At 41.4% G+C, this 15,329-nt stretch overlaps 1 protein-coding gene across 2 annotated transcripts; it reads right to left on the reverse strand.

The window, feature by feature from the left end:
* Nucleotides 1–4,358: 4,358 nt before the first annotated feature.
* On the reverse strand, nt 4,359–6,241 carry LOC116705007 (protein phosphatase 1 regulatory subunit 3C-B). 2 transcript variants are annotated; one of them, XM_032540839.1, is made up of 4 exons: nt 6,101–6,197; nt 6,030–6,064; nt 4,468–5,660; nt 4,359–4,399 (listed from the first exon to the last, which is right to left on the reverse strand). In XM_032540839.1, the coding sequence occupies exons 2-3, from the start codon at nt 6,041–6,043 to the stop codon at nt 4,631–4,633; spliced, it is 1,044 nt and encodes a 347-aa protein (XP_032396730.1). In that variant the 5' UTR covers nt 6,044–6,064; nt 6,101–6,197; the 3' UTR covers nt 4,359–4,399; nt 4,468–4,630. The 2 variants fall into 2 exon arrangements, with proteins under 2 accessions (XP_032396730.1, XP_032396729.1); XM_032540838.1 differs by having other exon boundaries at nt 6,030–6,241.
* Between the last annotated feature and the right edge of the window lie 9,088 nt (nt 6,242–15,329).

Below are 15,329 nucleotides of genomic sequence, written 5' to 3' on the forward strand. Positions count from 1 at the left end.
AGATAAGATGGAGCCTGACCATGATCTGTATGGTTAGATAAATAGCTTTCCTAAGCGTTCAACTTAGACAAGTGCACACACTTCATGCACACACACATAAACACACACACACACACACACACACACACGCACACACACATACACACACATTCAAAATTACAGAAACAGACAGCTCATTTGTGTAGCCTTGTGAAGTTCAAGTGTACGCGTACATAAACACATTTATGCACTTTGATATCAAGTTTGGATGATAAGCTTTTAACATAAAGCTTGGTTAAAAGCAAACGAGGACAGGTGCATGTACACACCAACTTCCACCGGGTCACCTAGTTTTCTTTTTTTTATATCATCAATTTCACTGTTTTCACTGCAACACATCCTGCTGCTACTGATATTTGCACTAGTCATAATTGTCTTATGATCATTTTTAGTTTTACATTGCACATACTTATAATTATACTGTTTCTCCTTTTACTGGTCTTCTGTTTCTTTTCCTTTTTTGGAGCCTTGCTGGTTACCCCCGATTTCCACCGGTTGCAGGACGGCTGTGGATCGGCTCTGCAACAGCTGTTAGTTTCCATCCAGAGGAGTAGAGAGGGAACAACTCTGTGCTGTTTTCAAGGTGTAGGTGTTTTATTTTGAAAATAAACCGGATGTTTTATGTGTTTCTGCGCTCGACTTCCCGTCCCGCACTACCTGTGTACTATTTGTATGTATGGGAATTGTTTGGTTTCTGTAAATAACGTCACAGAGTAAGGTCTAGACTTGCTCTTTTATGAAAAGCGCAATGATATAACTGTTGTGATTTGGCGATATATATATAAAATTGAATTGAAATAAAATCTGCACCGGAGGGCTGCAGATCGCTGGAGCTGGGACGGAGTTGGGACGCGGCCACTCCGGAGTCAGGGAAAATACACACATTGACTTTAATGGAAACCTAATGACTCCACCGCTGTTCTGCATCCAGTGGAAAGTGAGAGTTAGGGTTACCAACACGACAAGTTAAGATTAGAAAAAGATTGCGGTTTGGGTTAATACACTGAGACCCTTAAGAGTACTCCTGGGATACAAAGACCCGTTTCCTGGGTGAAGTCCTGTGTTTTAGGACCCAAACATCCCCCCCGACCTCCTCTCTGAAAGAATCTCCGTGCTCTTATACAACAGTAGTCAACATGGGCCTAAATAAACATGCATTAGTTTTCATAGCGATACGTCCAAATGATCCGTGAGAACAGCCTGATTCATGTGAAAAGTGGAAATGGCAGAAGTAGGACCAAAGTTGTTGGCTGAGATTTGACTTCAGTGTCCCTTAAACAACGCAGGATGAGTGCGGACACACTATTGGTGAAAATGTCCTGGTATTTCCTTCATTCTTTGCTGACATACCTTTGACTTTACAAAAAGAAATGAAAGAATGTAAAGAGTGAAACCAAACTGGAGAAAGGAAATGAGAGTGCAATAAACAGTAGGAAGAGAAACCTGCACATGTAGGCGAAGGGAATATAAAACCGAAAGATGGAGGCTGGTTATGGTGATCCATCCGGAAATGACAGGTATTAGAGGAATGTGGTTCCATCAGCCAGCAGGTGGAGATGAGCCGGAGCCTGGGGGCAAGTTGAGTTCAGGATGAAGCCGTCTTTGGAAACTGATGTGGGATCAGCTTTTCCCTTTTCCGCAGTGAGAAATGGAGATCCTGCCGGTCAGATTCCCCCCTAAAGATCAACCTGGAATCTTAAGATTAGCCAATGAACCGTCACAAAATGAAAAGCTAATGCGTGTACAGTGTGCTTCAACAAAACCTATTCTTTCATGTAGTTTCTTTGTTTGTCATGTATAAACTCATAGGGGGTTTTAAGTTTTAGGGAAATACTCAATTATATGTTCCAATGAGCAGCCGTGACATTTTTAGAAACATTAAAAAAACTGAAGTCAAGGCTCAAAACCTTGGTGAGTAAAACTGAATTATGACTATATCCATAAAGACATTACTGTGTAGAGTTCAGTTCTTACAACCACTGGTTACAGGTAAAATATCACCATGAGCCATTCAATTGTTACGTCACGGCACTGTTAACTGCTTTAAGTAAACATTTGCTGTATATTAGAGTACCCAGAAAAGTACCCAGAAAAGCAAAGTTAAACCAGTACTTTAAGAGTTAAAAGTACAATAAGGCAGCAATTTTCCGGGATCCAAAGTTCATCCTGGTTCAGCCTGCGGCCTTTCCTTTGTGCATGCCAAGGAAAGGGAGTGAACATGGACAATTGAAATGAGTCTGAAGAAAAGCCGTTGCAGGCAATTCTTCTGCTTTTTTCATCCATATTCGGTGTACAGTAAACACAAGGTTTTGCAGTATTTTAATGTTTAGAGCGATATGTTTTCAACTGTGAAGTTTGGAGTCTATGTAGTCTGAGGTTTAATGAGTTGTTTAAGCATCTTGCAAATTGAGGGGAATTTTTGCAAGTCATGAATTCTAACATGCATGAGGTATATTGTGAGTTCAGAATGGATTTGAATGTAGAATTGGTTATTTGAGAGAGATGTGTGAGACTTTTCTCGTATAAACTATGCACAATGTCCAACGAATCAGGTGCAGACAAAGTCAATCGCTTTGCTTTCTCACATGTAGCACTCAACAGAGATTGTCAGTCACGGATGCGTTCTAACGTCCTGGAAATATCCCCGTTGGCTAAGGCGACCGGTGGCGCCAGGGTAGAGCCTGCAGGAGGCAGGACTGAAATGTTCTCATTCCCAATTCACCAGATACTGTCGCTTGGTCAGTGTCTTTCAGGGTCGGATACTGATGCAAAAATCACCCTTAAACGTCTGTATGGAATGCACTGGACCGGCGCTGGAAGATGACGTACAACAATGGTAGCTAGTAGCATGAAAGGGGAGGAGACCCAGGAGTACCCAAAGCACATTTTGTGACCCCACCCATGATCTTACCCTAACCCTAACTAATAGGTTTAACCCTGCAGGATGAAAAATGACCGTCAAAAATGACACCAGAGGCACCAGACCAAGCACTGGACTTCCTGAATCTTGGCGTCTTTCCAGCTAGTCATTTTGGTTGCCGTTTTTGTGTAAATCACCCTTCTTCTTTCTGATACTCAGATGCTTTGTTTTCTTCCGCATGAGAGAAACGTCACCAACACGCCCACACGCTCGCTGTAAACTCTCACACCTTTAGACTTTGTACTAGAGCTAACCCAGTTCCAGGTACCTAAAACTGCAAGGGCTTTCGCTGTAAAATCAGCATAATGTATATCTTTATTTATATATGTAAACTAGAACCATGAACAACTTTGATATGTGGCTGCATGTGTAGAGTCTGTAAAAGTGAGACTGTGTTTTATATAATTTTATTCATACCTTATTTACAAATTAAAAAGCCATTGTTGAAGACTCTATAGTACATTTTTAAACTAGCAAGTGAGATAATGTCCGTCCAACTGAAAAAATATTTAAAATTGCTTTTTTTAAATCACTGTGGTTGTGGCTTTGTTTGTATTAAATATAATTAAACATTTACAGTAGGTTTCTATCTAAATGCCTGAGGTAGGTTGCAAAAGCATACTGTGCAAAAACTACCAAAGCATTCATAACAAAAGGGTCAAGAGTCATGAATATTTTAGCACAAATATAGAAATTTATTTCTGAAAGGGAAACCGACCCACATCTTCAAGTGAAACACAATGCTGGGGCACAGGCCTCTCTTTCACAGTGAGAAAAAAAAGCCACTTCCAGCCACCCATCCTGTACACTCATCACAAAAGAAAAAACAAGCAAAAATTAACATTTGGTCTTCAATCGTTCCTTTCTCGACATACGGTAGCCACCGAAATTTCCAAATGTCTTCCTTGTTCGAGACAACCAATCACATGCAGTGTCTCTTGAGACATGTCTGTTGACAGCGGCTCAGTTCCTCAACAAACTCACCTTAACATTACATCATTCAAACATCTTTCATCAGACATGTGCAATTTTCACAGTGGGAAAGAAAGAATGGGCTGCATGACCTAAAATTACTTAAAGGCCACTTTTAATAATGTTAAATTACTTTGTCATTTGAACGTGCAAAAGTTTTCTGTGCATTTTTCATTAGAAATGAATCAGCTGTCTTTCCTTTAGTAGAGAAGCATTTTGTCGCCATGCACTCCTCAGTACTTTCCCTTCAATATGAAGGACCTAATCAGCTCCTCTTTCCACTTTCCACCAATACATCAGGCCCTCAAAATGGGCTCAGAATTTGTTGTGGGCTGTACAACTTGTCTGTATTTTAGTGGGCAGGCACTCAGAGAAGGCACATTGAAATTTTACATAGGAGGAATATGTGAAACAAGATAGATTTTCCCCAAATTATCCCTCATCCTCCAACCACAGACCATTAGGTCTCTCGGGCAACATGACCATGTTACTGCAAGAAGCAGGTCAGTTTAGCACGATAAAGTTAGGTTTCTCACTGGCTTGTACACTTTCTCTGCTATAAAAAGGGTTATTTGCTTAATTTCATTTTGTGGCTGAAAGCCAGTCTAAGCTCAAACCCACAGCTGTATTTGCACTAAATGCCCTGTCAGTGTCTGTTATCTTAGTCCAATGTTATTTTCAGCAAACATCCTGACGTGTTCACCAGTAGGGCACAGCGTTATCAATCTGACCCCAGCTCTGCCAGCCAGGAAAGAGTCCGCTGGACATGCGTGGGCTGCCAAACTGATCAAACTCCATCTCCAGCACCTTCACGGCCCCGTTTTTGTGCTCTGACTTTTTCTGCTCAACAGAAGTTTGGGGCCTCCGAACGTTCAGGTCCTCTCCGTTCCAGCCGATGTGCTTGAGAACGTAGTTCTTGCCATCGTTATTGTCCCAGAAGGTCTGGCCCTGGGCTTTGAAGCAGATGCAGAACTCGACACTATTCTGTGGGTGGATGTAGACGGGTAACTCCACGACAAACGCAAAGGTGTCGGTATCCTGGCAGCTGTAGACGTTGTTCATGAAGGTGCACTCAATGTCAACGAAGCTCGCCCACGAGTCGAAGGTGGCTCGCAACTGCACCGACTTCTCAAACCCCATGTTCCGGACCTTGATGGTGCCGGTTAGGGAGCGCTCCTGCAGCGAGCAGTTCTCCAAGCAGACAGAGTTCTGAATCAGGCGGTTCCGGAAGTCCAAGTAGTCGGCCGAAGGCTGTTTAAAGTCCAGCGCCAGGTTCCGCACCGAGCTGACCTTAAGGTCCATCGTGGCTGTTTCCAGGTCTGACATGTCAAACTGCAGCTCCTCACTGATTTCACTGCAACGCTTGTTTTGATACGGCTCATCGTCGAACTTGGAAAAGACGTGGATGACGGTGAGTGACATGCCCCTCGTGTCTGCGAACACCACCTTCTTTTTGCCGGCCTTGCCTTTGTTCCAGCCCGTGCAGCTGCCCTCGTCCACCGCTCTCTGCTGGGTGCTGAGGCAGGGCCGCAGGGGTTTGTAGAGCTGCTGGTTGTGGCTCCACCTGGTCGACTGGCTGGCCTGGTTCTTCTTGGTCCTCTGCAGCTCGTCGTAGGAGCTGAGGAAACCTCGGAGAGGAGGCGGAGAGTGGCTGATGTAGAATCGCATAGCCATGTCCATCGGCAGGACTGGGCCAGGCATTGCTGAAGGACTGAAAGACCTGAGCACACTGAGGGAGCGAGGGAGAGGGGGACAGAAGAAGGGAGTTTGTGTAGGAGGGAAGGAGGGAGGTAGAAACAGGAGGAGGAGAGATTAGAACAGCGGCTTCACTTTTCTAACATTAAAAAAAAGTGCTGCTGATGATGTAACTTGTCACTTCTACAATCAGCAAGATGGCAATACTTTGCAATTTCTGTTTCAGCAAAAAGTCCCCCATTTCAAAAATAATGCTTCTGCTTTCATATTATGCAGATACAATCTAAAAAATGCTTTACATCTAAATTATGCACATACAAAAACTGATACAGACGTTCAATCTTGACTACATTTCAGCATTACATGCGTCACTTTTGAAAACCAAGAACTCTGTAATCCTTACCTTGCAGCACTCATGGAATAAAGGAGTAAAACAGTTCCAAGGAGAGAATGGCTTTTCTAACAATTGTCAATCCTTTTGACTTCTATCTTTTCTAAAAGTTCATGCTGTTCTCACGCATCCTTTTCTTCCTCCTCTCTCATGCTCTTCCTGCCTAATAGTGCAGAGGGTGGCTCAGCACTCAGGGATTTCAACTGCCCCATAGAGACCATTTGCATATGCTGTCATATGGTTCTTCAAACAGCCAATGGAAAGTTAGTGGAGTTGCTCGCCAACCAATCAGCACAAAGTAGGCTTGGCTGCAGGCCAGCTGATAGGGCAGTGTCCTCATAGTTGGGATGCCTCAGGCGGTTGCCTCAGCTGCTATTTGAGCAACGTGATGGACCCCTGCTGGTGTTGGAGGTGATCTTCACATTAGTCACTGCAGAGTGGCTCTTCATGACTGGGATTCCAACACCATGTCACAGCAGGATTATTTCTGGCCCACCGACGTTTTAGAAAAGTGTAGCACATTAAAAAAAGATGATTAAATGTGCTAAAAAGGGTTTGGGAAACTGAGTTTTTGGTTATATGATGGCATTTTTATACAGACACATTTAAAGGGATTCTTTACATTTTATACCCAAAGAATATATACAAATGCAGTTTACTTTTAAATCAATTTTAGAAAATAATGCTCTGATGTTGTGTTCTTTTCATGGTCTTAAACAAATTTCACTTAGATTCTGGGTCTGTAAAGTGAAGCCTTAAACCTGTATTTTATCTCATTTTCAGTATGGGGCAACTCCACTGGTTGCAGAAAAAAAGCTGGCATGCACACAAGTCTATGAGAAAATCCGTTTTTATACCATTTTCATAATGAGTTTGTGGCCTCAATCCCTAGTTTTAGGTCTGCTTCAATACAGCATGATGTTTATTTAGTACATGATGGTCCCATTTTTTCAAATGAGGATAAAGCAGGGGATGTGGTTACTAAGATTCTTAATCTTTTAAAACACATGGATGTTTGGGCACCTAGGTAGTTCTACATGTCTTCCCCCTCTTTTTCCCTTTTCCTTTCTACAGCTGTTCTGTGTATTAAAGGCTAAAATGCCCCAAAATGTCTTTAAAAAATATGTGGACATGTTAAGGGCGTTAAGTTAAAGATATTCATAACCAAAGATTAAAGACTTTAAATTTAAGAAATAAAAGGTTGTGGATTCCTTCACAGTTGTTTGGACTTTCACACGTGTTGACAGAGTTGCTATTTTTGAACCGTATTTGCTTCATTGATTTTCAGCGCAGGGTTAAACATTATCCTCAAAACAACATCAAATGGAGTAGAGTTGACTTTAGTTGGAGAATAGAGGGATCAGGGACTGACCTAAATGGGCGAACACAACTTTCTACTCAATATTTAGTAACCTAGTTTGTGCACCAGAACACAACTCATTCCATCACACTGTGAAATCTCAGCTGAGGGTAAACCTTACCAACTTTTTTGATCATTTAGTAACAAAGCTAAGTGTTAAAGGCCATGTTAGGGTCCCATACAGACAAAAAACATGAACAAAGTGTTTATAGATCTGTGTTGAATCTACGCCAAATGTACGTACGTAGGTACATGGTGACACAGACCACAACAACTGGGCTTGGTAGCATCGCGTTGTCTTCTACTCATTTCCAAGTTTGTCCGTGTTTCTCTGTCTCCACCGCCACGCTACAAAAAACACACACAGACACACATGCCGGCTCTGCTATTCTTTCAAAGATATACGCTAGATCGACGCACACACACTAGCACGAACCTCACAAGAGCGTAGGCCACTCAGGTGTAGGCTCTGTGTAGAGCCTGCGTATGTGATAGGTGGAATATTTAAGCATTTCAACTGTTGTTCATCTATTTTTGAGGATCTTCCACAGAAGGCTTAGTTTGACGTAACACGATTCCACAGTTGGGAATAGATCGGAATGTGTCATCTTTGAAGGGTCTTACAAATAAAGAGTGGTTTGAAGATAACACTGTATCACAGAAATAGATAAACTGACATGTGGGAGGAGAAGAAGAAAATTATAAAAGAGGAGTTATTCTGATGTTCAGAGAGACACTTAAGTGTGCGTGTGTGTGTACCCACGGTTATCCTTCTTGTTCAATAATTGAACAAAGCTCTATTTAATCTAATTGTATTGCATTTGTCATGTGTGAAGTCTCCTTTATCATTTCCAGTCAAGATTCCCAGACTCTGTTGTCCTTTGTGCTCACACTAACGAGTCCAATACAAATTGTTCACATAAAAGGCCGACATCTACTTGATCTGTATTCCATCCCATCTCATTCACCTCTGTCTGCAGCCTCATTCAGCTGCAAAATAAATCCGTTTGACCGAGTTGTTGTGTGTTAAAGATTTTCTTTCTTTCTTTCTTTAAAAACAAACCCCTATTGGTTTGAAGGTCTTTTGTTTAAATGGCCTTGGATTTGAGTTTTATTTGAAATAGAGGCAGAGACAGAGGTCGTTTTCCCCCTCCGCGTCTCTCTGGATCATCGGCAGGGAGACTTTAGACTCAAAGCACAAAACATGCCACTTTCACATGGTCATAAAGACAACAGAGCATTTTTATCACAGCCTTGTCTAAGGGTTACCACAACCAGTCCCAACATGGCCTCAGAATTGCGTCAGAAACATGTTTCTTTATGTAGCAGCATTTACAACGGAGTAAACTCAACATTGATGAACAAATGTTAAAGGCACTAAAGGTAATCAATAAAACGTTTCAAAACGGTAAATATGATTCATAAAGAGACCTTACTTCCATTAAAGAAATATAGAATTTCATTTCAATTTTGAATAGTTTTCAAACATAATCTCACCATTGCCGGTATATACTTTACAACTTTTACTTCTTCATCTAGCAAGAAGTTTCAATAATGTGTTCAAGAAATTCCTGTTTTGCCTTTGGCTGAAGTTTTGTGGACATGTCCTCTCTGCATTGATCAGTTGTTGACTTTGGTGGTGGGGCCAGTGTGGGGTTTCCAAAGTTAGGTATTTACTCTCACTGAGCTCTTACTATCATGCTGTGTTCTCGTCTTCATGCCAATGTTAGAAGTCTGGGATTTAAAGCTAAGGTTAAACAAACTCGGTTCATCCTGATGCAACAGATGTGCAAGTTGGGGTGACTTTAAAGTTGAAATCAAATTAATTATGAATGGCAGAAAATGGAAACTACTTTGGATGAGCGGTGTAGATTCCTCTCAGTAAAATGTTACCTCACAGTTTGTTGCAGTTTTTGTGGTCGTGTAACAGTGTTGCTCAACAAATGTGCAAAAAGGGAATTATCAAAAACCAACAAACGGAAGCTGCTGATTGTAATTCCAACACATTCACAGGGTTTTTACAGCCATTGTGAGGTTTAGTTGCAGCACCTAAGCCGAGTGAATGTAACTAAAAGACAGAGATATAGATATGGGGATAATAACGGCTCAAACTTATGTGAAAAAGAGACGCAAAACTACCACAAAGAGACGCAAAAACCAAAGAGACAAAATCCCACAAAGAGACACAAAATGTTTGGGGAAATGAGGAAGGACCCCTAACCCCCGCAAAAATGCACACACCTGGGGTCACCTCTAGCACACCCAGTAAGAGCATGCACCCGATGTGGGCTTAGTCCTGCAGGGGCGCGGGTTTGAATCCGACCAGCGGCCCATTGCTGCGTGTCGTCCCCCATCTTTCTCCCACCTTTTCTGAGTAACCACTGTCACTCTGAAGTAAAGGGAACAAAGCCCCCCCCAAAAAACTACGCACCTAACTTTTTTTAATTTAATGAGGAGAGACACGGCATGTATACAATACATATGATACATACATTCAATCATCCACAGGGCACTATATTTTGTCTCAATAAAGCCAAAATATGTCTCAATAAAGCCAAAATATAGTGAGAAGGCCAAAGTGACACTAATAAAAAAGTGCATTCAAGAGTTGTGCAACTTTACAGATTTAATGGCGCCCGCTTAGCTCAGTTGTTAGAACCGGCGCCCACATATAGAGATTTACTCCTCGACACAGCGGGCCGCGGGTTCAACTCTGACCTGCTGCATGTCATTCCTCATCTCGTTCTCCCCTTTCATGTCTTCATCTGTCCTGTTATTAAAGGCCTAAAATCCCCCGAAAAAATCCAGATTTAATAGGGACAAAAGAAAATTTGTACCACATATTTGTACCTTGTACCTATATCTTCGCCCAAAAGGGAAGAGGAATGAATCCCTCCGAGAGGGTGGTCAGAGCTTGATGAAGATTGGCCGTACCTTCTGCCAAATGTGACCTTTGCTAGGGACAGCTGCTGTAATGCATGCCTGTTATCTCTCTGGGCTGTCTGTTGGAGCTTTTCACAATTCATTTCATCTCTTTTCACATTCAGTGACCTTCTTCGCTGGCAGACCGTGTTGCTTGTGTACATATTACTAAATCAGATACACAGACTTAACAAGGAGTGGGGCCGATAACCCAAATACTGTCCAGATCAGCAAATAAGGTCAAATTATTCACATTCAGTGCAGCATCAAAATGTGGAACAAAAACTATTTTTTAATGAAAAAGGTGAGAAGCTTCCACGAGGTGTTGTACAACCTCACAAAGTATTGATCTCACTGTAAACGTTTTGAGGTACTTTACATGAATATTTTGCCATACTTTACACATTGTTTTTAATTAATGGGTAATGGAACTGATGATACTTTGGTACTAACATTTCTGTACAATTTTGAAAGCTGGATTCTTTGTGTAATGGTGTATATATACAGAATATTGTGGTATTACTACTGTTGACTTCATGGAAGCAGCTTCCTGTTGCACTTTGGGTGACCTGGGTTTCAGATTTAAAGCTCCCTTATTGAAAAAGAAAGTGAGATTTGAGTTAAACTCAATTCAATTTCATTTGTAGTATACAAATCATAACAATAGTTATCTCAAAACACTTTACAGAGAGTAGGTCTAGACCACATTCTATAATTTACAAAGCCTCGACAATTCCAGTAATTCCCCCAAGAGCAAGCATTTAGTGCAACAGTGACCAAGAAAAACTTCCTTTCAGGAGAAACCTGGGACAGACCCAGGCTCTTGGTAGGTGGTGTCTGGCGGTGCCGGTTGAGGGGGGGGGGGGGGGGGTGCTGAACGCGGCCAAAAAACAGTACAATGAAGATAATTGAACTATGGACTTAGACACTAGTAGCTGTAGTAGTTCATGGTGTAGCTGGGCACTGCAGGGCGTCACAGGGTGTAGACCAGGACCACGGCAACAGCTGCAACCATGATTTAAATGCCAAGCTAATCCAGTGAAAACTGCTGGGCAACAGGAAACACAAGGGCTCCGGGGACTAAGCTCCCCAGAGCTAGGTTAGTAACAAGCATTTCTGGGATATGGATGCACAAAAAAATAGAGAGAGGAGAGAGGAGCTCAGTGGGTCTAAGGAAGGAAGTCCCTCGGCAGTCTAAAACTAAAACTTACTATGACTTTAACCTATTATAACTATAAATATAAATATAACTTACTATAACTATAACTTAATTAAGGGCTGGTGCAACGCAAACCTGAGCCAGTTCTGTAAAGGTTGGTAAATGTGTTCTGTCAAAACTGAAAATCCACACTTTTTTGACGCTTTTTATCAATGTTTTTTAACTTTTTCTTAAGTTTTTGTCCCATTTTTCAACACTTTTTTTTAATGTTAAGCACTTTTTTGATGTTTTCGACACTACGTAACATTAACTGATAGGAAATTATACCTAATGTTTGAGTTAGAAAAGCAGATATTAGGAATTATTTAGACTAAAATTAAAGGAATGGATGTTGATGGATAATCACAGACTGGAATATGTCAACTTTTACTCAATACTATTTCAAAACCACTTCAATTTGTTTTCAAATGCTATAAAATTGAATAAGACACCCCACAATTAATGAAAGTAGAGATGTGTACTTGCCAAAGAGCGTTGTGTGGAATCAATCATGTTATTTTTTTGTAATTAAAAACATTGATATAGAAAAACGGGTCAATTTGACCCGAGGACAACAAGAGGGTTAAAGGGACAGGCGTTAAAACAAAGCGTTTCAGAAAGAGGGGGATACAAGTATGTTCAGAAAGACAGAATGAGATAAACAATGTGTTTTAGTGTTTTGAATATTAAAGCATGTAAACATTCTGTTATGGTTTCAGTTTTTAGTGTCTGTACGTTCTGTTTCCTGTTTTATTTTGAAGTCTGGTCTTTGTCTGGTTTTGTCTTTAGTTTTACTTCCTGTATTTTTCCCGCGATTACCTGATGTTTTCCACCTGTTTCCCAGCCCTCTCCTCACCTGCCTCTCGTTACCCTGTGTGTTTAATGTGTGTGTGCTTCCTTTGTCTCTTGTCAGATCGTTTTGTGTGTTCGCTTTGTTTGGTCCAGTCAGCTTTGGATGTTCCCTGCAATCTCTTTTTCCCAGTGAGTTAGTCCCTGTCTTTTTGCTCCTGCTTTTGTGTTCCTGTCTTGGGTTTTCCTATTTTTCTTGAAATATAGGGATTTTGGACTTTGTTTTTTGTATTTTTGAATCCCTTTTGTTTTTCCCTTGTTTTTGGTGAATAACTTCTCATTTGAACGCTTCTGCCTGATCTCTGATTTTGGGCCCTCATTTCCTTGGAGCGTAACTGTTATAAGATATATTCGATGTACCATATTCAACTGCTTGGCTGTGTAGCGATATATGGGTGATTGTCACACTTTGTTCTCATAAAAGCTTATGCAAGCATTTCACAAAATGTTCTTTTTGTTGAAACATGTATCTCACGTTCTCTTATTGAAACATGTATCTCACTAACCAAGGACGGAGGCCTAACCACATCACACACACACACACACACTATGCTGTTTGTATCAACCTATAACCCAACCACATGATTACACACTCACACACTATTATTGTTTGTATCAACCTATAAATAAAGGAACAAGGAACTGCCTCGGGCGACTCTCTCTTGGGTGTTCAGCCCAGCAGGTTGCCCTTTGTACAAAGTAGCTTGGTTGTCCCGTGTCATCTCTTGAGCCATCTTAAAAGTGAAGAGAGAAATCTCTTCATAGTAACACATTCAGTTCTAGTCGAAACCTCAAATTTTATTATGAACCTGAAAATAAGCATATAGGGACCTTTAATTCTAAGGAATAATCTAATCTGTCAAAACTTTCTCCTTCACATATGGAAATGTCAGCCTTACAACAGAAAGCTGCCATATCTTTAGACTTTAGGAAGGTTGTCACCACACACACAAACACACACACACAAAAACACACACACACACAAACACACACAACACACACACACACACACCCACACACACCACACACACACCCAGACAGAGTTGGCTTTGTGTGATTTCCAGTGGCAGTTGGCACGGTTACTGTTCCCGTAACAACTACTCGATGGCCTGCAGGCAAGTGGGATCAGGAGAGGTTATCAAACACCGGGATTGGCTGACAGCTGTTGCGTGACTTGATTTTCTCTAAAGATGTTGACAGGCTGAGAGTTTATGTATGATGGTATTTAAAGCACGTAGGTCCAGCAGAGCAGCGTGTAATGTCAAGCAGGCCTGAAGAAAGGCCAGAATAAAAATAGTCATGATTCCTTTTATGTGTTATTTCATTTCGTCTTTATTCATCCAGGTCATCACAATGAGAATGAACAAAAGCCAAGGTCTCCCTGGATCAGGCTACATTTATATTGCTGCATTTGATTTTAAAGCACGAGTTTTGATCTCTGTGCACAGTAGAAGAACTAATCTATGTTTAAACTAACAGGCCCCAACCAAAATATCTCAGCATTCACCTATTCTGGGCATGTGTGTGTCGGGGTGAACAGGATGCAGCATGTACACTCATGGGGGAAACGAGGGGGGAACACTTGAGCAGGGGGAATGAGAAAGCGGAATGAGAGGGGGAAACGGCAGAGCAGGGGGAATGAGAAGGGGCAAAACGTTATGTATGAGGGTAAATAAAAAGGTGAAGAGTCAGGGAAAAGTGATCATAAAAAAAACATGTCAGGCTTTTGATACCATGAAATAAATATTCACGTTTTATTTTAATAGGTCAAACAAAAGGGAGAATGACACTTCCAAAAGAATTCAATAAACATAGAGCAAGACAATGGGGGAAAAAAAGCAAAGTCCGTCTTTGGAGCATTATCTACTTTTTGGACTTTCAGACAGTAGATCCGTTATCAACTTAATGTTTTTATTACTTGTCAAATTGCAGCCTTTGTGACCAAACCTCTCGTTGTCTTAATGTTTGAGCAAACCCGCTGATGTGCATGATCCTGCATGCAGCCTACATGCTCCGAGAAGTCTTTTCTGTGATATTCTAGCTCTATTCACATTCGTTTGGCTCCTTTTTTTTAATTCAGCTGAGAGTCGAGTCAACTGAGCAGACTGGTTTGCATTCTGACCCAATGTAACCCTGGAACACCCCCATGACACTGCAACACCTTCTCACTCACACTCTCTCCACACCTATCACACTCAACACACACACACACACACACACACACACACACACACAAACACAAACACCACACACACACACACACACACCACACACACACACACACACACACAGTGTCATTCTTGAGGCCTGAGGACACACTGGTCCAGCGATTACAACTGAAGCGCCTGCAGCTGTTGCTTCACCTAAATAGTAGATATGACCCCTGTCTAGGGGACTATAGACGGGGGGGTCTGCAGGATTATGATGCCTGTCAAAGGGCCATGATTGAAATGTTACATTTTTGATGAACTTACTGTTTATGTTGTGCAGAAATCCAACACTTTCTTCCACTGCAGCTCATCGGTTGACTAGCTAGTGACGGCCAGCAGCCTTTTTTGTTGTTTTGGGCACGCTTCTAACCCTGTTATTAGCCTGTGTTTTAGGGTAATTTTATATATATATATATATCAAAACTACTGTTCCCTTTTGCCCTATCATCAATGCACATAGGCTACCATAGTACTTTACCTTATCGCGGTCATTGCATTTCTGTAAGTGAGTTTTATTCTTGTGTAGGTGTGATATATGTGTGTATATGTGTTTGTTGTGTTATGGTTGTCTTGCTACTGGATGCCTAACATTTCCTTTGGGATGAATAAAGTATCTATCCATCCATCCATCCATCCATCAAAGCCCAGTTCAAGTAAAGTGTACCCGGAAACTAATAAGAAGGTGGCAAAAATCTGTTTCCTGGTGTGTATTTTTTTTCGCAACTATATTTGTCCAGGTAGCATGGTACACTCTGTTGTTATTACACACATTA

The sequence above is a fragment of the Etheostoma spectabile genome, chromosome 17 (genome assembly GCF_008692095.1).
Source record: "Etheostoma spectabile isolate EspeVRDwgs_2016 chromosome 17, UIUC_Espe_1.0, whole genome shotgun sequence".
Lineage (NCBI taxonomy): Eukaryota > Metazoa > Chordata > Actinopteri > Perciformes > Percidae > Etheostoma > Etheostoma spectabile.